Source organism: Camellia sinensis, chromosome 3 (genome assembly GCF_055761805.1).
Source record: "Camellia sinensis isolate YWXY chromosome 3, ASM5576180v1, whole genome shotgun sequence".
Taxonomy (NCBI): domain Eukaryota; kingdom Viridiplantae; phylum Streptophyta; class Magnoliopsida; order Ericales; family Theaceae; genus Camellia; species Camellia sinensis.
This window is the reverse complement of record NC_138963.1, coordinates 131,323,509-131,349,686: the sequence shown is the minus strand read 5'-3', so window position 1 is coordinate 131,349,686 and position 26,178 is coordinate 131,323,509. Positions and strand designations below refer to the sequence as shown.

Genomic DNA, 26,178 nt, shown 5'->3' with positions numbered 1-26,178 from the left:
CTACACAGCTTTCTGTAAAGAATGCACCTCGGACAGTAAAAAACAATAAACATCAGGAAAAGAAGAAATTATACCATTCAAAACCAATCAACCACCTCCGAATTCAAATGACAAAACTTTTTTTTTTTTTTTTTTTTTGATCAGCAAAAACAGAATTTATTGAATAGATCAAAAAAGAGGCAAGGATGAGGCATCCTCTACAAGTAAGAAAACACAGAAAGAAAATGCATCTCCACAAAACAAAAAATAAAATCCAAAAACTACTCCTAATCCAATAACCACTTGCATATTCATGCCACCGTCATCCATCTAAGAATAATCATGGGGAGAATTTGGCTAACCATGGGCCATGCAACTTTTCAACCCCCAGTTAGCAGATAAGTGGGATCTCAAGGATGAAAAGTTCAAAGGATAAATTATTTATCAAAAAAAAGTTCAAAGGACAAATCAAAAGATGCGCAGCTTATTCATTATTTCATCCTCTTGGAAAGAAGATTAAAAAAAAAGACTATCAAGACATAGCACAAGGATGGTAACTGAGACTGGTACAACATCCAAAAAAATGAACATTCTGTCGACAAAAGAATTTGAAGAGGGTTGCACATGCTACTTTTATAAGTATGGTGGGAACCGTATGTTAAAAATGAAATTGCAATTGTCATTTCCTTTTTCCATTGTTATAAAATCCTGTTTTCTCATAAAGTTTGTACAAGAGACTATCAGGTTTGAAAGAATTTTGGTCATCATTGAAAAGAATATACAAAATAAAAATAAAGAAGATAATCCAAATTCTTAATTAAAAATTGACACAAAAATAAGAAGAAAAACATCTCCACAAAGGTAAATAGCCTAAAATTGCAATGCTTTCTAATGCAATATCATGCACAAGGATCAAAATTTTGTTGCAGCATGACATTTAAAAAGACTCCGAAAAAGGAATATCTAGTAAACATGCCACAAATGCAATGGAAATAGCAAAAAAAACTTTGAAAGACAGGTGAACACTAGAAGCACAGAAGAAGATTTATTAATGCATATCAAAATAATTTCCAACAGCGCTATTACAGCAAAAGCACACTTAGAACAGTTTCAAAGCTGATATTCTTTTGTACTATAAAATAATCATAGACAAAATATAACGTTGTCATATGAACTCAACATTTTAACACAAGTAAAACAATTCAAAATAAAGGTCATAGCAATTAGAAACTAATATTCCAAAAGATCTTCCAGTTATTCTGATATTGGTTCACCTCTTCTCCTTATCTACTTATTCTCAAAGAAATTCGAGAATTTTTTATGCATGTGCTTTTGGGTTCTAAAAACTCAACAATAAGGCTAAAAGAATAATAACCTTTTGTTCTTTTTAGACTATATTGCTGTCGACAATAAATTCAAAATAATAATAATAATAACCATCCCAAACATTTTACGAGCAGTTTTCAGTTTTTTATGAAAAGTTTATTTTTATGAATATCAGCATTTTGGTTTTGCAACCAAGCTTTATTGTACTAGAAAGAAAAGACATTCAGCTAATTCCATGCAAAGAGAATTTTCATTTCTGTACAGATAAAATAGATTCAAAGAAACTTTGATGTCAAATGCGTTGTCTAATTCCCCTGCTAAAATGAATATAGAGACCATCACTCTGGTCCACTATTGCCATATATGACCAAGCTTTGAAACCATACTGTTTAAAGTCTCATTTTCAAAAGAGATGCCTACAAAATTAGGGCCACCATTATACAGAAGCTCCAACAACTCAAGGAACTAGACTATCTAAACCAGTAAAGATCATGTTATTGCCCATAAGCTACGCATGATACGAACATGCCGACACAGGAAATTTCCAAAATATCAAGACATAACACAATAGTAATCCAAAAAAGGGCTCAATATCAAATGTTTCGACTCCAAAATAAAAACTACACCTCCATTAAAGATTCTCCTGTTGTGCTCCTAGATGCATCACCAAAAACAAATCACTAAAGACTCCGGCCCATTTCTTTCTTCTTCCCTTTTTTTTTTGACAAGTAAATATATTAGAAAGGTGCCAAAAAAAGGAGCACAGTCACCACTTTACACCGGCTATGTTTGATTTCGGTTTGGATTAGGCAGATAAGATACCCCCGAATGTGTAAGCCAGGCAAAGGCATTTTAGTCATTCACATGCAAAAGAGTTATCCCCGGTTTAACTGTCCCACCCCTAGGACAAAATAATACCTCATATGTAGGTAAAGGGGTCACGTGGGATTAGCTATTCTGAGCAACTTTTGCAGTACCAAATGTGGGATTATTTACGAAACAACACAAGGATGAGGGAGGAGTCACAAATCACTACATCTTAGTTGCCAACTTCATATGCAAATGGAAATACAGCATGAGTTACGTCAGACAGATCAGTAACAAAGGCACATACGCTTCCACAGTCCACCATTAACAGTTGGCCTCTGAAAACTCCCACTAATAAAAGCCAACATAACTTGATCATTCATTTAAGAATGGAAGTCAATGGCTTTCATGGATGAAATAAATAGACTTGGTTATCAAAAAGAGGACAAAACATGTTCTTCTTCTCATGCAATATATATATATATATATATCTCGAGCTTTTTTTCTCTTGCTAAAAAAATAAAAGAACAGAATTCGATGTACATCATGTACTAAACAAGCTCTTAAATACTTAACACTGATAATTAAACAGCCAAGACATAGATAAAAGATACTTGCAAACTGCCTTCAGACACAAAGAAAGAAAGAAAGAAAGAAAAAATTCGATGAAAAGGAAACCACAGTGCAATCAATTTCAGAGTCGGGAATTTACGAGATTACTAGAATGTTCTACGAGAATTTCACACAAATTCTACAGATACAAGTTGAGAATTCAAACAACTAAATTTGGCACAATTAATATGTATATATGTAAATATATAGCACATATTATGTATGTAAAATTACTAACCCCGTCAATTGTGTCAATTAATATGTATATATGTAAATATATAGCACATATTTATTGATAAGGATGGGGGCCTATTAAACTACTGCCATCAACATCAAATTGCAAAATTAACACCAACTTATATTTACATATGTATCCACCGAAATTTTCCATTATTAGGGTGAGCAAGTTTGATTATCGTGCCATGTCAAGTTTTGATACATTTTTTTTTGAAACATGATTTAATTTTTATTTTTAAATAGATCCGGCTGTATAAATAAATAATGTAACAAAAGGCCATAATGTTGAGATTAGGATTTATGGAAACTAGTACTAAGTACATAAGGTTGAGATTAGGGTTTCAAGGAAATGGATTCCCCAAAATCAAATTATGAAAGGTTGGTCCCCCTAATGCAATCCTTGAAGTCTGCAACTTTTCCTCAAGTCACAAAAGAGATAATCATAGTAAACCAAAAGCATTTTAGATTCTCAAAAGCCTATACCCCAAGCCCATTAAACTAAAATAATCAACCCAAACAAACTTTTTAATCCCAACTAAAAAAAATCTCAACTCTAAAAAGCCAATTAAAATTTTTTTTGCCAAACCACAACATAATATAGATATAATATTTATTGGTGGGCCAGTTTTCTAATTGAATCTTTGTGTAATGGGTGCAAGCCACGCACCCATTAAACTGAAAGACTAAAATCTTTATTATCTGCTTGGTTTGTATGATATTTGGTAGCTTACCTAACTTAGTGTGATTTGATTGTTTCCATCATGTAAACAAAAATTGGATGTAAAACACAGAAAATTTTCTATTGTTGATAGATTACCCTTTGGGGCTTTGTCATTGAAAAGATGAATATTATCAGAATTTGATATGGAAAAACAAAACCATGGTGTATTAATTTGTTAATCTACTCTCAGAAAGACACAGCAGCGTGGGGATCAAAGGGCTGAACCTGTCAAACTTTGAGCAGTCAATGGCACCAACAACAAGTGTAATTCAAGATTTCCGGTATATATATGAACTATCGTTTTTATTCCGTTTTTATTATGTCCATGTTATCTTAGGTTAACAACAATGTGATTTGGGATTGCAGGATTCAAAACAAAGGTGAAAAAGATACTTGCAAACTGCAATCAATTTCAGACACAAAGAAACAAAGAAAAAAAAAAAAAAAAAGTCAATGAAAAGGAAACCACAGTGCAATCAATTTCAGAGTAGGGAATTTACGAGATTACCAGAATGTTCTACGAGAATTTCACACAAATTCTACAGATACAAGTTGAGAATTCAAACAACTAAATTTGGCACAATTAATATGTATATATGTAAATATATAGCACATATTATGTTTGTAAAATTACTAACCCTGTCAATTGTGGCGAAAATGGACGTGTTCTTGAAATCCCCCGTGACCTCCCAATCCCCAGCCGTCGAATCAGCGCAGACGACATCTAGGGTTTCCCTGCCCTCCCATGGCTTCTCACCTCTCTTCTCTGTGCAGGTTTCTCTTCAAATCTCTCTTTCTTCGAAGCCGTTTTGGGAATCTTCAACGTTTATGGAGTGAGAGACATGGTGAATTCACATAATTTGACGGGGGACGATGCTGGATCTATCGTTGGGAGAAGAGAACGGAGAGGACGTTGAATTGGGGGTTCCGTTGCCGAAGAAGGCGAGGGATGGAGGCGGATTGGTTGGGAATGTGAAGAAAGTGGAGGAGGAGGAGGACGACTGTCCATTCTAGAGAGAGAGAGAGAGAGAAACCCTAACCAAAACTTTTCACATGTGAGCTTAATCGCAAATGAGGAGAGAGGAGCATAAAAAGATATAGCCGTTGTTGGGGACCAAACACCCACCTCAAAATTCTAATAAAAACCCTCATAACCAAATTCTTTTGAAATTGTAATTCTAATAAAAAAAAAATCAAAAATCAAAATTCTTTTTTAAATGTGTAACCAAACACACAACTTAAAATTTAATTTAAAGTTCTTTTCAAAACTCTCGTAACTAAACTCTTTTTAAAATTTTATTTAAAGAAAAATTTTAAAAAATATTTTTTTATTTTATGTTTTAAGATAATGATTTTATTTTTTAAAATATTTAATTTTTTTTTAATTTCAAAAAAAAATTGGATGGCCATATATATCTAAACCATAACAAATTATTTGGCCAATACTTAAAAAAATAAGGGCAAATTACAAACGCCCTCTCGAGGTTTGGTGAAAATACAGATTCTCCCTGAGGTTTGAGAAATTACATCCTGCCTCCTGAAGTTTATATTTCCATAACAAATTGCCCCCTGAGGTTTTTATTTTCATACAAATTTCTCCCTAATTTGATATGCAAATTTGACCTTCAGGGAGCAATTTGTAATTTCTCAAACCTTAGGGAGAATCTGTATTTTCACCAAACCTCGAGGGGGGTGTTTGTAATTTGCCCAAAAAATAACAAAAAATATTTTTCAATAAAATAAAAAAATAAAAAAATATATTTTGATTAAAAAGTTTTTGAATTGAGTTTTTAGTTTTGAGTTATATATTTGGTTATGAGTTTTAAAAATAGTTTTTGAATTGAATTTGGAGTTATGTGTTTGCTTATGATTTGAGTGTGGAGTTGTGTTTTGAATTTAAAAAATTTACAAAAATGAAATAAAATATTTAAAATGAAAAATAAATTTTTCTTAAACGTTTTTAAATATTTAAAAGAAATAAATTCGAAAAATTTCAAAATACAACTCAAAATTCAAAAATTTAAAACTCAAAAATACAACTTAAAACTCTTTTCAGAACTCAAAATTCTTTTCAAAATTCAAAATTCAAAAACTCAAAAATATTTTCAAAACTCATAATCAAATAAATTTTTATTTTTTAAAAACTGAACTCACAACTCCACACTTAAAATCACAATTTCACATTTAAATCATAATTATAAAATTAAACTAAACGGATTTTACCCTTAACTCTTACACTCACTAATATGCCTTGCACGTACTCTCTCTCTCTCTCTCTCTCTCTCTCTCTCTCTCTCTCTCTCTCTCTCTCTCTCTCTCTCTCTCTCTCTCTCATACAGAGATGAAATTAGGATTTTATTACTACAGGGGTTAAAAGATAAATAATATTTTTTTACCGTATAGACAAATACACATATATGTGTAATATGATATATAAATTATATGTATACACATAAAAAAATTTAAATATCATATAAACAATCTCTAATAGAATGAATAAATTTTTTTCTAGAAAAATAACAGAGAATAAAAGATGAGAAAGGAATGAAGTATATATCTTTTATACTAAGATGCTATTTTATTTATAAAATAATACATACATATATATATATATATATATATTTAGAAGTACTACGGAAAATAAAATTTTCACAGAGACAGAAGGGTCATGACCCCTCATAATCTTCTCCTAGTTCTATCCCAGCACTCATACACTCACTTCATTCTTTTAATAAAAAAAAAAAATTATCTTTATATTTTTAAATTTATTTTATTTTATTAAAATATATCTAATATTTAATATACAAATTCTATTTTTATAAAATTGATATTGTTCTAAAAATATATTTAAAATTTTAAAATGCAACTAATATTTCACATATTTCATAAAAATTTAAATTAATAATCTAAAATATATAAAAATTTATAGAATTAAAATAATTTGTATGACTTAAGTTAATATAAATAATAAATTACTTTTCTAATTAATATATATATATATATATATTGGTAGGAGAAAACGTTTAGAATAATACAATTGTAAATAAAAATATATTAATTCAAACCACGCAAATAATAACTCAAACCAAAATAATAATATAATAAAAAAAATAGTGGCTATGTTTGATCCCACACACAAAGTAAGACTTACACCCACACAAACTAAACTTACACTTCACATAGACTAGACTTGTATCCCTACGCATATTAGACTTACACCCCACACTCTACATAGATTAAACTCGTGTCCTACATAGATTAGACTTGCATCCCTACACAAATTCAACTTGCACCCCTCACAAATTAAACTTGCACTTCACACTAACTAAACTTTCACCTCCACACAGATTCAACATAAACGCCAACACAGACTAGACTTGCACTACTACACAGATTTGACTTGCACACCCTACGCATACTGAATATGCATCCCTACATAGACTAAGGTCTCGTTTGGCAAGTGGTGATTTTAGTCAAAAAGTCAAAAAGTCACTAAAAAAATCAAAAAATCAACAACTTATACCAAAAAGTCAAAGATTTCATTTTCCTCTCTATTAGCGGGAGTCGAGCGGAGATTTCACCCATCCAGTACTTTTACAGTACGCTCGAGCGGGAAAGTTGACGCTCGAGCGTGTACCTTTGTTGCATGTCCGCTCGAGCGGGGAAACCTGCGCTCGAGCGGGACTCTGTTTTTCTGAAACTGCTTTTCGAGTACATCTTTGCATCCTCATCCCATTCTAGGCATTCTTAGGCCTAGTTTAAGACATTTTATTGAGGATGTAGATGTAGAACACATCGAGGCAACTTAGGGATTAAGTTATTATCTTTCCCAGTTGTGTAGCTTAGTGTGTGTTCAATCTGTTAACTGTGTAGGGTTGGCGACTGGAGAGGCACGCTCTAGCATACTGTAGCCCAAACTCTGTGAGTAACGACTGTATAAAGATATGTTCAAAAATGATTATCTTCTGAACAATTGAACTGTACTGTTTCTGAACTGATTACTGTTAACTGAACGAATGTATGTCCTATATTCTGAACTGTATTGTGGCATCCTTAGCACCCACTGTTTACTGTTACTGTGGCAGAAATATCTGTCGGTTCCCTTGTTGGAACCACTACTGTTTACTGACTGATGGCCATCATTACTGTTCGGTCTTCTAGACCTACTGTTTACTGTTCTGCTAACGGATGTACCACATAGGACTGTTTACTGTACTGAATAACTGAAAGACTGATTGAAATGAACTGTTTTCATACTGTAAGGACATTCATTCTTAACCTCTTTACGCACTATGTTATTCACTGGGCTTTAGCTCACTGCTCATATATATATGTAGGTGTACAGGCACCAGACCGCGGCTAGGAGCGTCAGGGTTACTCCAGTTTTGTCAAGCCAGCCTACGTGCCTCATTGCGAGGTTCCGAGCCTATCTGTTAAGGCTTATGGGGGGTTTTAGATTTTCCCCTTCTGTACTGTTTTACTGTTCTGTATAGACTGAATGTTTATCGTACTGTTATGCAGGGATTAAGTCCCTAGTCTGAATGATTGTAAATATTGTGCATACTATTCTGTACCGTTTATGTATAAATGTTTGAAAAGTCTTTGTGCATACAGACTGTCACAGCTCATTGGGCATTGCTTCATTACTGTATTGGCTTCCGCCAGGCCCTATACTCTGTTTTACTGTACTATTGTTAAGCAGGCCTTCGGTAATCTCGGATTACTGGCCGGTTACGGTGCTAAACCCATAGGGCCGGGTTTGGGTCGTGACAGAGTGGTATCAGAGCGATACTTAACCACGAGTTATACCGCACACACGTGTCCAAATGAGCTATAGGGTGTCCTAGAAAGTAATTAGGGCATCTCATGAGCATGATAAGTGTGTGGTTATGTCATGACTGAATATATGCTAACGTGTTAAACTGTTAAACAAATGACTGCTTATGTTTAAAACTGTTATAACTGCTTATAGTGAAATGGATAACGCAAACACTGCAAATGAACCTGAATCCTCATCTACCGAGGCAAGAATGGAAAGAATGGAAAGAATGATGGAACTGATAACTGCTAGACTGGACCAACAACTGAATCAACAGCCCCTACCTCCTCCGGCTGTACCGGAACAAAATATGAATGTGAATGTACAAAATGTGAATGTAAATGATGGGGACATAATTGTATTGACCCATAAGTTCAGCAAAATGAAACCGCCGTCCTTTCAGGGAGGCCTAGAACCGTTGAAAGCTGAAGCGTGGGTTCTGGAGACTGAAAAATTGTTTGAAGTTTTCCCATGCTCTGAAGCACACAAAGTACTGTTAGCCACCTTTACATTGCAAGAAGAAGCTAGAAGGTGGTGGATGCTCATCCGTGATCAAAATACCGTTCTGACTTGGGCTCAATTCAAAGGAGCCTTCTTTGAAAAGTATTTCCCTCAGTGTGTTAGGGACAGAAAAGTAACTGAGTTTGAACAGCTGAGACAAGGAGCAATGTCTGTGGCTGAATAAGAGACGAAATTCACCGAGCTTGCTAGATATGCACCGCATATGGTGGATACTGAGTATAAGAAGGCCAGGAAGTTTGAAGGCGGCCTTAATGTTGCAATTCTTGACCGAATAAATGTTCTGAAACTACAGAATTATGTAAATGTTCTTGACAGAGCCTTGATGGCTGAATCAAACATTGAAGCATTGAAAACTGAAACGCCATTGTCTGAATGGCGTGGTAAAAGGCAGGGCTTTAAATTCAAGAAAGGCAAGCACAACCCGGCCAACAAGAAACAGAATACGGGGTCGACAACTAGCCCCAGCCAAGGGAGTGGGTTTATACCACCCTGTTCTGAGTGTGGCAAGAAGCACAAAGGGGTCTGCTACAAGATATCAGGAGTCTGTTATAGGTGTGGCAAAGTGGGCCACATGGTTAAAGACTGCCCTTCTGCTCCACAAGCCAGTAGTAAAGCTGCACCAAGCGCAGCAGCGTCAACTGTAGCACCAAAGCCTAACCCCAAAGCTACCGGGAAAGAGCCCATGAGGCAAGGCCGAGTGTTCGCCCTAGTACCGGGAGACGTGCAAAATACTGAAACCGTTGTGTCAGGTATCCTCTCTATTTGTACACAAAACGCATATGTATTGATTGATTCGGGGTCTACACATTCTTATGTATCGCATGCTTTTTCGCGTAAATTGAATAGACCCTTAGAACCTATGAATTATCTGTTAGCTGTATCATCACCCGTTGGGGGATCTATGACCTGTGCATACATGTACCCTGCTTGTGAAATCATTGTTGGAGATGCACATCTGTTTATCGATTTACTGCCATTGAACATTGACCATTTTGATGTAATATTGGGGATGGACTGGTTAACGAAATATCATGCCACCATAGACTGTGTAACGAAACAAGTAGTTTTCCATCCACCTGGTCTACCTGAATTTGTATTTAATGGGGTTGGAGTAGTACCTCCCCCGTATCTGATTTCGTCAGTGAAAGCTGTTAAATTAATTAGAAAGGGGTGTAAAGGATATCTGTGTTCTGTGCTGACTGTGTCTACTGATGATAGTGTTAAAACTGATGTGAATTGTATTCCTATAGTCAGGGAATTCCCAGATATATTTCCAGATGATTTGCCAGGGGATTTGATTGACAGGGAGATTGAATTTACCGTTGATGTGATTCCGGGTACACAGCCGATATCGAAAGCTCCGTACAGAATGGCCCCAACTGAACTGAAGGAGTTGAAAGTGCAATTGCAAGAATTGTTAGACAAGAAGTTTATCAGACCCAGTACTTCGCCGTGGGGCGCACCGGTTTTGTTTGTAAAGAAGAAAGATGGCTCGCTGAGACTGTGCATTGATTACCGTGAATTGAATAAGGTAACTGTAGAGAATAAATACCCATTACCGCGTATTGATGATTTATTTGATCAGTTACAGGGTGCACAAGTGTTTTCCAAGATTGACCTCAGATCGGGGTATCATCAACTGAAGGTTAAACCGGAAGACATTGATAAAACTGCTTTTAGAACGAGGTATGGCCATTATGAATTTTTAGTTATGCCTTTTGGAGTCATGAACGCACCAGCTGCATTTATGGACCTTATGAACAGAATCTTTAAACCGTACCTTGACAATTTCATTGTAGTATTTATTGATGACATATTGATTTACTCCAGGAGTATAGAAGAACATGAACATCATCTGAGACTTGCCCTACAAACCTTAAGAGAACAGAAACTGTATGCTAAAATATCTAAATGTGAATTTTGGCTTGACCATGTTATGTTTTTGGGGCATGTTGTTAGCAAAGATGGAATTTCTGTTGATCCGCAGAAAATTGAAGCTGTAGTGAACTGGCCTAAACCGACAAGTGTGACTGAAGTCCGAAGCTTTTTGGGTTTGGCTGGATATTACAGAAGATTTGTCAGAGATTTCTCCAAAATTGCTTTACCATTGACTCAATTGACTCAGAAGGGGACATCATTTGACTGGACTGACCAAAGGGAATCTGCCTTCCAGGAGTTGAAAACTCGATTAGTGACTGCACCAGTTCTTACCTTACTTTCAGGTACGGATGGTTATACCGTATTTAGTGATGCTTCTCATAAGGGTTTGGGATGTGTTTTAATGCAGAATGGGAGAGTCATTGCTTATGCTTCCCGACAGTTGAGACCACATGAAAAGAACTACCCGACCCATGATCTGGAACTTGCTGCAGTAGTATTTGCACTGAAAATTTGGCGTCACTATCTGTATGGGGTGACATGTGAAGTATATACCGACCACAAGAGTTTGAAATATTTCTTCACACAGAAAGAACTGAACATGAGACAGCGGAGGTGGCTAGAACTGATTAAAGACTATGACCTACAGATATTGTACCATCCCGGAAAAGCCAATACCGTTGCCGATGCATTGAGCCGGAAATCGATTGGAAACGTAGCATGTTTGCTTACCGGACAGAAAGAGCTGCTTTGTGACCTTGAAAAATCTGAAATTGAAGTTGTTTTGCGAGAACAAGGTGGAACCTTAGCTGCTATTTCTGCTCAACCGGCACTAATTGAAGAGATTAAAGAGAAACAGCAACTGGATGATTTCTTGAAGAAGATCATCGAAGAAAGAGAATCTAAACCGAGACCGGGATTCAAATTTGAGAACAATGTACTGAAATTTCATGAAAGACTGTGTGTACCGAATGACACAGAACTGAAAAGAAGAGTTCTGCAAGAGGGCCACAACTCAAAATTTTCTATCCACCCGGGGAATACGAAAATGTATCAAGATCTGAAACAGAATTTCTGGTGGCCGGGAATGAAGAAAGAAATTGCCGATTTTGTATCAAAATGTCTTCATTGCCAACGAGTTAAAGCCGAACATCAACGACCCGCAGGCTTGTTACAGCCCTTACTAATACCGGAATGGAAGTGGGAGCATATCACCATGGATTTTATAGTGGGATTGCCTCGCTCCAATAAAGGTATGGACTCGATTTGGGTTATTGTTGATAGACTGACTAAATCTGCTCACTTCTTACCTGTTAAGACAATCTATAATGCGGACAAATTGGCTATACTCTATATTGATGAAATTGTGAGACTGCATGGAGTGCCTGTGTCTATTGTTTCTGACAGGGATTCGAAGTTTACATCGAGGTTTTGGCAAAGCCTACAGACTGCATTGGGTACTGAATTGAGGCTGAGTAGTGCCTATCATCCTCAGACAGATGGACAGTCAGAAAGGACCATCCAAACTCTGGAGGATTTACTGAGAATGTGTGTCCTTGATTTTCAGGGAAACTGGGAAAGCCATTTACCTTTGGCTGAATTCGCCTACAACAACAACTACCATTCGAGTATTGGTATGGCGTCTTTCGAGGCATTGTATGGCAGAAAATGTAGATCTCCGATCTGCTGGGCAGAAGTTGGAGATGGGCCTTTGCTTGGGCCCGAGATTGTTTATGAAACAACTGAGAAAGTGAAATTGATACAACAGAGATTGAAAACTGCACAGAGCAGACAGAAAAGTTATGCAGATGTCAGAAGACGAGACAGAGAGTATGAAGTGGGTGATCACGTTTTTGTGAAGGTGACACCGATGAAAGGCCAGACTCGTTTTGGAGTCAAAGGCAAGTTAGCACCAAGATACGTCGGACCATATGAGATTATTGAGAAAATTAATCCGGTGGCGTATCAAGTTGCGCTTCCTCCTGAAATGGAGCACATGCATAATGTTTTCCACATTTCGATGTTAAGAGATTATCTCCGGGATCCTTTCCATGTAATAGAGCCTACTCGTGTAGTGCTGAGTGATGACTACACTTACGAGGAACGGCCCATACAGATTGTAAACAGACGGATCAAGAAGTTGAGAAATAAAGAGATCCCATTGGTGAAAGTCGACTGGCAGAACCATGGTGGTGTGTATGCCACTTGGGAAAAGGAAGATGACATGGCTAAAAGATATCCTGAATTGTTTCCACTGAACCCTGTTTTCTTCCAGAATGAAGGTAACTCGAGTTTAGAGGACTAAACTCTTTATAAGGAGGGGAGACTGTAACAACCCTCATACTGTTTATCGATTAATGACTGATTGATTACCGATAACCATCGATTACTGTTAAACTGAATTGATTATGACTGATAATTGACCTGATAAAAAATACTGAACTGACTGACTGAAAACTAGAACTGAATTGACTGAGTATGTACGTTTGAGTTGCATTCTATCTGTTGATTGTTTATTTGATCTGTTCGTATTTTAGTGTTTAAACTGCTAATTGAAGGCCTTATCGGCGGCCGAATCCGGAATTGATTAATGTTTTATGATCGTCATAATTAATGCGATTTTATGGTATATTTATCTGAAAACTGATTAGGTATGATTAAATTAGATTAAAATGAGTTAATTGCAAGTTTTGGACTTAATTACCATTAGACCACTTAGTGGCCACTACTTCACACATGTTGAGCCTTGTATACACTCCAATCAAAACATTTCATCAGCTCAATTCTTGTGCTTAACCGACCAAGAGAGGGAGAGGGAGAGGGAGAGAAATTGAGCTCTACCTTGTGAATTGCTTGGAACTTGGAGAATTGCTTGCTAGTTGAAGTGTAGATTGTTAATTTAAGCTTCTAAATCTTGAATACAAGACTAAGGTAGGAAACTCATCTTCTTATTGTTGCCATTGAGCTAGTTCTTGCATGATTCATGTTTCATTGTAGAACTAAGTCATGTTTTAGCTTATACATGTTGATATAGAGCATAATTCATGCATGCATGTTTGTAATGTAGAAGTTTGAGTTGTTTTCATGGCAAATTGTCACATGCATGTTCATGTCCTGAAGTGTAGTCCATGATTTCATCATGTTTTGGAAACAATTGGCTCCTTAGAGCATCAAATTGAAGCTTTGAATTGATTTGAATTCATGCATGTTTGCATGTTCTCCATGTTCATGAAAATGGTTTGAAATTGGGTTTGAATTAAACACCCTTGGGCTTTGATTTCTCAAATTGAGCTTTGAATCATGTTTAACTATGTGTTTACAAATGTTTTCTGGAAATTCAGCCCAAGAGGTCGAGTTTTGAGTTGTTAAAACTTGAGTTTGAGCTTGGAGGTGCAATCTGGGATTTCCAGATTTTGCACTCCCGCTCGAGCGGGGGGAAGTGGCGCTCGAGCGGGGAATTCGAGCATCCAGCATCTCTGCACTGTTTTACAATCCGCTCGAGCGGAGGACTGGGCGCTCGAGCGGAGTCTTGTGTCTCAAGCTCGAGCGGGAGTCGAGCGGGAGTCGAGCGGAGATTTCACCCATCCAGTACTTTTACAGTACGCTCGAGCGGGAAAGTTGACGCTCGAGCATGTACCTTTGTTGCATGTCCGCTCGAGCGGGGAAACCTGCTCGAGCGGGACTCTGTTTTTCTGAAACTGCTTTTCGAGTACATCTTTGCATCCTCATCCCATTCTAGGCATTCTTAGGCGTAGTTTAAGACAATTTATTGAGGATGTAGATGTAGAACACATCGAGGCAACTTAGGGATTAAGTTATTATCTTTCCCAGTTGTGTAGCTTAGTGTGTGTTCAATCTGTTAACTGTGTAGGGTTGGCGACTGGAGAGGCACGCTCTAGCATACTGTAGCCCAAACTCTGTGAATAACGACTGTGTAAAGATATGTTCAAAAATGATTATCTTCTGAACAATTGAACTGTACTGTTTCTGAACTGATTACTGCTAACTGAACGAATGTATGTCCTATATTCTGAACTGTATTGTGGCATCCTTAGCACCCACTGTTTATTGTTACTGTGGCAGAAATATCTGTTGGTTCCCTTGTTGGAACCACTACTGTTTACTGACTGATGGCCATCATTACTGTTCGGTCTTCTAGACCTACTGTTTACTGTTCTGCTAACGGATGTACCACATAGGACTGTTTACTGTACTGATTAACTGAAAGACTGATTGAAATGAACTGTTTTCATACTGTAAGGACATTCATTCTTAACCTCTTTACGCACTATGTTATTCACTGGGCTTTAGCTCACTGCTCATATATATATGTAGGTGTACAGGCACCAGACCGCGGCTAGGAGCGTCAGGGTTACTCCAGTTTTGTCAAGCCAGCCTACGTGCCTCATTGCGAGGTTCCGAGCCTATCTGTTAAGGCTTATGGGGTGTTTTAGATTTTCCCCTTCTGTACTGTCTTACTGTTCTGTATAGACTGAATGTTTATCGTACTGTTATGCAGGGATTAAGTCCCTAGTCTGAATGATTGTAAATATTGTGCATACTATTCTGTACCGTTTATGTATAAATGTTTGAAAAGTCTTTGTGCATACAGACTGTCACAGCTCATTGGGCATTGTTTCATTACTGTATTGGCTTCCGCCAGGCCCTGTACTCTGTTTTACTGTACTATTGTTAAGCAGGCCTTCGGTAATCTCGGATTACTGGCCGGTTACGGTGCTAAACCCATAGGGCCGGGTTTGGGTCGTGACACTACTCAATTTACTGATAGCATAAGCTATATCAGGACGAGTACAATTCATTAGGTACATTAGGCTTCCAATAATTTGGGAGTATTTTAACTGAGACACTGCATCACCTTTATTTTTCGATAAATAAAGGTTGACGTCTACAGGTGTTCTAGCTAAATTCATATCATCCTTGATAAATTTACCAAGAATTTTCTCAATATAATGTGATTGAGATAATGCATATCCGTCAGATGTTTTAGTAATTTTCATTCCTAATATAACATCTGCGACCCCCATATCTTTCATATCAAATCTTTTGTTAAGCATCTGTTTAGTTGATTTGATCATGTTTTGACTGCTTCCAATGATAAGCATGTCATCCACATAAAGACAAACTATGACATATCATTGGTCTGTGTTTGTAACATAGACGCATTTATCACATTCGTTTATCTTAAACCCATTAGTATGCATTGCATGATCAAATTTTTCATGCCATTGCTTAGGTGCTTGTTTTAATCCATAAAGGGATTTTATAAGTCGACAAACTTTCTTTTCTTGCCCCGATACTACAAACCCTTCGGGTTGCTCCATATAGATCTCTTCATTTAGATCACCGTTTAAGAAAGCTATCTTAACATCCATTTGATGTATTTCTAAATTAAATAACACTGCTATAGAAATAAGCATGCGAATGGATGTTATTCTTGTCACAGGGGAATATATGTCAAAATAATCCAGACCTTCCTTTTGTCTGTAACCTTTAACTACAAGTCTTGCTTTATACTTGTCAATTGAATCATCTGTTTTCATTTTTCTCTTGAATATCCATTTATATCCAAGAGGTTTAGAACCTGGTGGAAGATTTATCAATTCCCAAGTATGATTTTGCATAATGGATTCAATTTCATTATTAACAGCCTCTTTCCACAAAGGTGCTTCAGGACTTATTATTGCTGCCTTAAAGCTTTGAGGTTCATTTTCTAACAAGTATGTCAGAAAATCTGGACTAAAGGATTTTGATGTTCTCGCTCTCTTACTTCGTCTTAGTTCATCATCAGTTAAATCCTGTTGGTCGAGACCATTACTAGTCTCTTGTGTTTGATTGTCATTAGTCTCTTGACTTTGTGTACAATCATAAGTTCTTTTCTGTGAACTTAATTCTTGTCATTTCTTGTAAGGAAAGACATGTTCAAAAAACACAGCATTCCTTGACTCTATAATCGTGTTCACATTTATATCAGGTATTTCTGATTTATAAGTCAGAAACCGATATGCACTACTATTCTGAGCATAACCAATAAACACACAATCTACCGTTTTTGGTCCAATCTTAGTCTTTTTAGGAACAGGAACTTCAACTTTTGCCAAACACCCCCACACTTTTAAGTATTTGTAGGAAGGCGGTCAACCTTTCCATAATTCATAAGGAGTGCTGTTGGTTTCCTTATGGGGTATTCTGTGAAGAACAAAATTAGCAGACAATATTGCTTCCCCTCACAAGTTCTGTGGTAAGCTTTAATTTAGTAACATGGCATTCATCATTTATTGTCTATGATGTGCTGGATTCAGAAATTTCAAATCATGATTCATAAATTTCAAATGAAAAATCCAAAATAATTATGACTACTCAAATTAGAATTAAAGTTTTGACAAAATCATATCCTCATAAAAAATTTTGCCTAAGAATCAAACAATTCAAAAACCCATTTGTTCGTATATATTCTTGCAACTTAATAACAAATAAATGCCACTGTCATAAAAATATTTGTGACAGAAGAAAATTAAATTATCTCAACTAATGCAAGAGATACACCCCCATATTAATAAAATGGTTCATGGTTTAACAAATTCTACTACGCAAGTAAAATAATTATTAATGACATCTCATGTCACATAATTCAAAATAAACAAAAATCAACATAAAAGATTTCTTAAATTTACTTCCTAATTAAATGGAATGATATAACTACATGCATCTTCATGTTTAAATTTCTCTAGTGTTTAAACACCCATCAAAAATTTATTGGAAAAACTCAAATTAATCCGCTTGTGTATAAGGTCTACATATTAGTTTGTCATTCCAAATCACATGAAATTATTATTAAGAAATAACTTGAGTTGATGTCATACATGCATATCAAACGCATCAACTAAAAAAAATGAATTAACAAAATAAATTAAGCATGCATGATCCCAAAACTTGCATCATGAAATAAAAAGATTCTCGACTCATAAATAAAATTCAATGCGTTTTGAATTTTAAACTCCAAAATTACAAAACATACCTTCATTTAATCAGTTTGATTTGTACATAAATAAACTAATTAAATATGCATTCAAATGTTCTTGTGAATATATATATTTTCCGACTCATGTGCAGAAACTATTCACGACTACGGATCCACACACAGAAAATAAAGAATGATTCAGAAAAATAAAGAAAATAATCTTGCCACAAAGGTTTCTTCGTAATAAAAATGAAATTAATTTGTAAAACTAATATTTTATTCTAGAAACAAATTCTACCATGTATACTCATAATGAACTATGATAAAGTCAAAAGAATTAACACATTTTCACAAAAGGTTCAAAATTAAGTGATCTTATAAACGAAATCGTAAGTCACGTACAAAATTTACAAATTGTGACCGATACACAAAGTTACATGATTGATTAACAAAATTAATTTTCTAGTTACTAAAACCAAAAAATAAATTATACTCCCTCCGTCCCAAAATATTAGTCCCTTATTCCATTTTTCATTGTCCCAAAATATTAGTCCCTCTTTATAAATCAAGTACAAAAATAATGTAAATTTCCTATTTTGCCCTTCTTTTAAATTAATAAACAATTTAAAAAGTACAATTATGACATTGATATTCTCAAAAAATGTACTATCAAAAGGGTAATTTTGGAAAATCAACTTTTTTCAAATGCAATAAGTGTACTACCAAAAAAAGTTGGATTCCCCAAAAAGGACCAATATTTTGGGACGGAGGGAGTAATACAAAATAATTTTATTTTCTATGTTACTAAAACTAGAAAATAAAATACCACAAATTAATTTTCTAGTTACTAAAACCAGAAAATAAATTATAACACAAAATAATTTTATTTTTCTTGTTACTAAAATTAGAAAATAAAATAATTTTATTTTTCTTGTTACTAAAACTAGAAAAATAAAATACCGAAATAATATCTGATTACAAAAATCAGAAAAAACACAAAACAATTTTCTGGTTACGAAAACCAGAAAATAAATTCTAATTACTAAAATCAGAAAATAAATGATAATAACAAAGTAATTTTATTTTCCTTGTTACTAAAACTAGAAAAATAAAATTCCAGGATAATTTTCTGTAACACCAAATAATATTCTGCAATTGTTAATGATACCAGTATGTTACTACTAGTTGTCAAAGAAAAGAGAGAGTATATTACTACTATCTGTCAAATAGCATAAATGACTATTTGTTTTTCCAACCAGAATATTACTTTGAAAACACAGAAAATTAAATACAATGAAGGTACCAAAAATATTCTGTGTCACGACCCCAAACTGCCCCTAGTAGGATGGTGCCGTGATGGCCAGTAATCCGAGATTACCGAAGGCCAATTTTCAAAATCCACACACAACAGAGTATAAATATATGGGGCTCACAAGTACGGAAGCAATGCATACAAATCACATTAGTCCATAAGAGCTGTGCGTAAGTCAAATGAAATGGCAAACATCTACACATGGGTTACAACTTAGTACAAATGAAGTAAAGTATTTATTACATCTTGATCAAGAGGCTTCTCAAGCTGACATGTGCAAAATACAAGTATTACAAGTCGAGAAGCATAATTTTCAAGACTGCCAACGTAAATACAAGTCAAGCCGACATAACAAAAATCCAAAACAAGCTCGCGAATCGCATCTATGCGTCATCGCCTTCTTGCTCATCACCTACATATATATAGGTGAACTTGGATACTCAGTGAATGATATAAATAATAAAGGGTTTGCATGAACAATAGCCGAAGTCTTTTCAAAACGATACATATCAAAACTTTATATAACAAGGGATGGACCTCGTCCATCTAGCAAATCTTTAAAGCTTCAAGGGATGCTTACTAACATCAACATATTACAAACAATGACATTCCGGATAAACAAACCCACGCGGTAAACCGTCAGTGGCAAAATAAGACAAACCAAGGGAGATATCTCAAACAAGATGTGCAGTTGCATTATAGTCCCCTGGCACTAAGGACTTGTGCCACAAGTGCTTATAGTCCCCTGGCACGTATGGACTTTCAAAACAAGATGTGCAGTTGCATTATAGTCCCCTGGCACTAAGGACTTGTGCCACAAGTGCTTATAGTCCCCTGGCGCGTACGGACTTTCAAAACAAGATGTGCAGTTGCATTATAGTCCCCTGGCACTAACGACTTGTACCACAAGTGCTTATAGTCCCCTGGCACGTACGGACTTTCCGAGAATGTCATCAAAACAAGATAATACTTGATATACAAAATAGGGATAATCATTCATGCTTGATCAAATACTTTTCAAAACAAGGTAAAGTAGAGCTTATCAAAACATGATAACATAACTTTATTAAAAATACCACTCACTTAGTTCTTCAACGTCGGAGTCAAGGCAAAAGTCCGAGTCCTACAAACACATGACAAAGTCTATTGAACGTACTTTCAAACAAGATTCACATGTAAACGGATGATCTCGACATTCATCAAAACTAGTTAAATCAAAACAAAACACTGTTTCTCATCTCGGGAGAACGTGCTGGGCACCAACCAAGTCTTGGCCGAGGTCACACCATCTCGTTGAGGTGCGGTCTCGACGGCCATACACAAAAGCGAAGTCGGGAAAATATAGGTTTTCCCTTAGAGAAACATGAAGAACATGAAGATGGAGAAGATGAAGAACATGCATGCTAAAATCATAACTTGTTATTACAAGGTCTGAGATTTCGTGCTATGAGTTTGAAAACATGGACCTGGGCACCCATATTCAAAGATCTTGTGAGAACAAACACAAAAACACGGTTCTAGATGCAAACTTTCAGATCAAAACAAGACTTTTCTTCAAGAACACAAGAACACTATTTTCTCTTACTAAAACCGACTTTAAATCAATGCATGGCATGCAAAACAGATTCGATCGTGCAATGCAGCTAAATGATCAATAAGAACAACAAGAGTAGATTAAGATTCTAACCTCAAAACTGGGATCTAACGGTTCAAACTCCAACGATCAAGCTTGGAAGTCTACTCTCTCACTCAAAACTTCTCCTTCTCCTTCCTAGAGCCTCTCTCTCTAAAAGACAAGACTTGATACAAAATGATATGTTTTTCTCGACAGTCACTGACTTAACCCTCTGCTGGGACACGTGGCATCGGCTGATTGGCTCTACTAAAAAAGGTGACTGACTGACAAGACAAGACCATGACAAAGTGTGTTCAACAAGCTAGACGGAAAGAGCACTCCGGCAAGTGATGATCTCGGCTAAGGGCAAAGCTTCGGTAAGCAGGGTGGCGACGACATCAGCTCGGAAGGACAACACTTGACTAAGCTGTGCCACACATTGGCCTAGATGTGCCACACCTTGGTCTAGGTCATACCATTCTAGGAACAAAATCACTAAGTGCAAGGATCAAGGATCTAGAACGCCTAGATAATAACATCTCGGCCTAGATGATGCACATCTCGGCCTAGGTGACGCACACCTCGGCCTAGATGATGACATCTCGGCCAATATGCCAGGGTGAAGGTGGAGGTCAACCGAAGTGGTTCCAAGATAGTTCTAAGTGTGGAAAGGTTCCAAGGTGTCTAGGCTTAAGATGACCCCGGCAACACACCAGGCAAGAACAAAACATGCAAGCAACACCCAAGCAAAACAATACAGGATTTGCAGATGCAGATAACAAAACAAAATCATACATAAATGTATGAAAGTATGACTAAGTTGAAGTGAGGGTTGTTACATCCTACCCCCTTTAAAGAAGTTTGGTCCATAAACTTGAGTTACCTTGTTCCAAAAACAATTTTGGATGTCGGACTTTCATTTCCTCTTCCATTTCCTATGTAGCATCCTCACCGTAATGCTCTTTCCATTCAACTTTCACCATTGGTATCGACTTATTCCTCAATTGTCTCACTTGCCTATCAATAATCCGTATCGGCTTCTCTTCGTAGCCTAAATCTTCATTAACTATAATTCCGCAATAGTCGATCACATGTAGTGGATCTCGAATATACTTCCTCAACATCGAAATGTGAAACACATTATGGACTTGGCTCAATCCTGGCGGCAAAGCAAGTCTGTAGGCAGCGAGGTTAACCTTCTCAAGAACTTCAAAAGGCCCGATGTAACGGGGTGCTAACTTACCCTTCTTCCCAAATCTTGTAACTCCTTTCATCGGCGAAATCTTTAGGAACACATGGTCCCCGACTTCAAATTCCAACTCTCTTCTTCTCTGGTCGGCATAACTCTTCTGTCGACTTTGTGCGGTTTTGATTCTTTGCTGAACGAGCTTAATCTTCTCGGTTGTTACTTGAATTAACTCGGGACCAAGCAGAGCTTTGTCTCCTACCTCGGTCCAACATATCGGCGACCTGCACTTCTTTCCATACAACGCTTCATACGGCGCCATGCCGATGCTAGCTTGATAACTGTTATTGTAGGTAAATTCCACCAATGGCAAATGTACTCGCCAACTTCCTTGGAGGTCCAATACACATAGCCTAAGCATATCTTCAAGTGTCTGAATCGTCCTCTCTGTTTGCCCATCAGTCTGGGGATGAAAAGCTGTGCTAAACCTCAACTCGGCCCCGAAAGCTCTTTGTAGGCTCTGCCAAAATCTGGAAACCAACTTCGGATCTCGGTCCGACACAATTGACATCAGCACTCCATGAAGTCTAACATCTCATTCACATACAAGAAAGCAAGTTTATCGGCGTTGAAGGTGGTCTTAACAGGTAAGAAGTGCGCTGACTTAGTTAGTCTATCCACGATAACCCAAATCGAATCCATACCCTTTTGTGTCTTCGGCAAACCAACCACAAAGTCCATGGAGATGTGCTCCCATTTTCACTCAGGAATCGGTAAAGGTTGAATAAGTCCTACTGGCCTTTGGTGTTCTGCTTTCACTTGTTGACAATACAGACACTGGGACACGAACTCGGCTATTTCTCCTTTCATATTCGGCCACCAAAACGTCTGCTTTACATCCTGATACATCTTGGTGTTCCCTGGGTGAACAGCAAACTTGGAACCATGAGCTTCCTGCAAAATTTTTCTTTTCAACTCTGGGATGTCGGCCACACACAATCTTCCTTCAAACTTGAGCACTTGATTTTCTATGGTGTACCCTGATCTCGGCTTTGTGATAATCTCATCGGCTACCTTCTTGAAGAATTCATCCTCCATCTGTCTTGTCCTTACTTCCTCAACAATAGTCGGCTCCACTGAGATCGTGGTTAGACTTGCCAAATTTCCAACCATCTTTCTGCTCAAAACGTCGGCTAGGGTGTTAGTTTTACCTGGGTGATATTGAATTTGCATGTCGTAGTCTTTCAACAACTCCAGCCATCTTCTCTGTCTCATATTCAATTCTTTCTGAGTGAACAAGTACTTCAGACTCTTATAGTCTGTAAAAACCTGACAAGAAGCTCCATACAAGTAGTGACGCCAAATCTTTAAAGCAAATACCACGACTGCTAGTTCTAAATCATGGGTGTGATAGTTCTTTTCATGTGGCTTCAATTGACGAGAGGCATATGCTATGACCTTACCTTTTTGCATTAATACACAACCCAGACCCTTATGCGAAGCGTCACTATAAACATGAAACTCTTCATTACCTGATGGTAGTACAAGAACTAGTGCTGCGACTAACCTCGCCTTCAACTCTTGGAAGGCTGCTTCCCTATCCTTAGTCCATTCGTAAGCCGCTCCCTTCTTAGTCAGTTGTGTCAACGGAATTGCAATCCTTGAGAAATCCTTCACGAACTTTCTGTAATAACCTACCAATCCCAGAAAACTACGAACCTTGGACACATTAGTCGGCCTCGGCCAATTCACAACGGCATCAATTTTACTAGGATCGACCGAAATACCATCTTCATCAATTACATGACCCAAAAATGAAATAGTGGAAAGCCAAAACTCACACTTGTTAAACTTAGCATACAATTTCCGATCCCTCAAAGTCCGTAAGGTAAGTCTCAAATGATCCTCGTGTTCAGCTTTACTCTTAGAGTAGATCAATATATCATCGATGAAGACAACCACAAACTCATCTAGATATGGCTTAAAGACTCTGTTCATCAAATCCATAAATGCTGCAGGGGCATTGGTCACTCCAAAAGGCATTACTAAAAACTCGTAGTGGCCATACCTCGTCTGAAAAGCGGTCTTCTCAACATCCTCGGCTTTGACTTTAAGCTGATGGTAGCCCGACCTAAGGTCAATTTTGGAAAAGACTCGTGCTCCTTGCAACTGATCAAACAAATCATCTATCCTCGGTAACGGGTACTTATTCTTAATGGTTACTTTATTTAGTTCCCGGTAATCAATACAAAGACGAAGTGTACCATCCTTCTTCTTAACAAACAAGACGGGTGCTCCCCAAGGTGAACTGCTCAACCTAACAAAACCCTTATCTAGCAACTCTTGTAGCTGGAGTTTCAATTCCTTAAGCTCGGCGGGGGCCATCCTATAGGGTGTTTTAGAGATGGGCTGGGTTCCCGACATGATGTCAACAGTAAACTCTACCTCTCTATCAACTAAGTGACCCGGCAAATCATTTGGAAAGACGTCGAGGAACTCATTAACAACTGGGACGTCGGCTAACTCAACACTTCCATTCAAATTACTTAGTACACTACACAAATAACCTTGACACCCCTTTTTGGATCAACCTATAGGCTTTCATAGATGAAATTAAGGCCTCGTTTGGGAAGTGGCTATTTTAGTAGGCTATTTGGCTTTTTGGCTATTTTAGTATGCTATTTTAGTTTTGTGTTTGGGAAGATGGGATGAATTTTTAGTTGAGTTGTTGTATTGGAAAGTGTGTTGAAATGATGTTTAAATTTAAAATGACAAATTTATCCCTAAAAATATTTTTTTTTAAATTGATATCAAGGGGTAAAATGGTAATTTATTTATTGATGGAACAAGTGTTGTAGCTGAAAGTGTAGGCTGTGCAGAATAATTTTTTTTTTTTTGAAAAAGGTTCCAACAGTGTTGCTTTTGGGCTAATTTCTCAAAATAGGCTATAATAGCCTCATTTTGGGCTTCCCAAACAGCGCCTAAGTAAAGTGGGGATACTACTCCTTTACCCTGAAACGTGACCTCGGCTAGGTTTGGGGGTTTTAACGTGACACTTTTAGAAACACAATTTATGGATGCGTGATTTGCCACTAACCAATCCATCTCCAATATAACATCAAAATGAGTTATGTCCAATGGCATTAAATCAGCTAACAATTCAACATTCCCAATCACAACAACACATGCTCAATAGATGGATGCAACATTCATAGATCTCCCAGATGGAGTAGATACAGATAACACATAATCAAGGGGTTCTAGTTTCCTATTAATCTTCTCGGGAAACTTAGCAGAAATGAATGAAAGCGTAGAACCCGAATCAATCAATATATATGCATTTTGAGAGCAAATTGGGAGTATACCTGACACCACTGTCTCAGCATTCTGAGTGTCTCCTGGTACTAGTGCAAAAACTCTGCCTTGTCTCATCTGTCCTTTCCCAATGTTACTTTTCTGTACGGAACCCGAGGTATTCTCATCCTTCTTACTATCGTCAGCCCTTGTTTTAGGACAGTCCCTCACAAAATGACCTATTTCTCCACATTCATAGCAAGCTCCAAACGCCCGACGACAGACCCCGAAATGTGGCTTCCCACAACTTGAACATGTTGGCTTAGTACCACTTTCCTGCCTTAGGTTGCTCGAACTGCCAACATTCGCTTTCTTTTTGGTACCAAATTGTGCTCGGCGATTGTCATAATTCTGTCTCTTCCTCTGGCTTTCTCCTGAGTTCTGGTATCTGTTCAAGTTAGCTTCAGCCAGAATGGCTTTTTTCAATACTCCGGCGTAAGTTGGCATGTTGAGCATGTTAACCCGGTCTTGTATCGGTCCACGAAGCCCACTTTCGAACTTCCTAGCCTTCATATATTCATCATTGACCATGTAGGGTGCATACTTCGCCAACTCGGTAAAGGCACGGTCATATTCAGCTACTGTTCTATTGCCTTGTGTCAAAGTCTGAAATTCGGTAGTCTTGCGATCTCGAACACTTAGGGGAAAGTGCTTGGTGTAAAATAACTCCAAAAATCGGGTCCAGGTCAAGTCTGGATTGCCTTCTCGAACCATCATCCACCATCTGCGAGCGTCGTCATCTAGTGTAAAGGCTGCTAATGTCACCTTCTGGGTGTCGGTGCTGGGAAAGATCTCGAACAGCTTCTCCATTTCCAAAACCCATGCTTCGGC

General features: G+C 37.1%; 1 protein-coding gene across 1 annotated transcript in view; it reads right to left on the bottom strand.

Annotated features, from left to right (window-relative positions):
• Window positions 1–25,803, bottom strand: part of LOC145821833 (uncharacterized) — a 101,585-nt gene extending 75,782 nt beyond the window's left edge. Inside the window, exons 1-2 of the mRNA XM_082918405.1 lie at window positions 25,617–25,803; window positions 4,321–4,460 (exon numbers count right to left, since the gene is read on the bottom strand). Of these exons, the coding sequence (XP_082774531.1) occupies window positions 4,321–4,460; window positions 25,617–25,803 (327 nt within the window). The remainder of the gene's footprint in view (window positions 1–4,320; window positions 4,461–25,616) is intronic.
• Window positions 25,804–26,178: the final 375 nt, after the last annotated feature.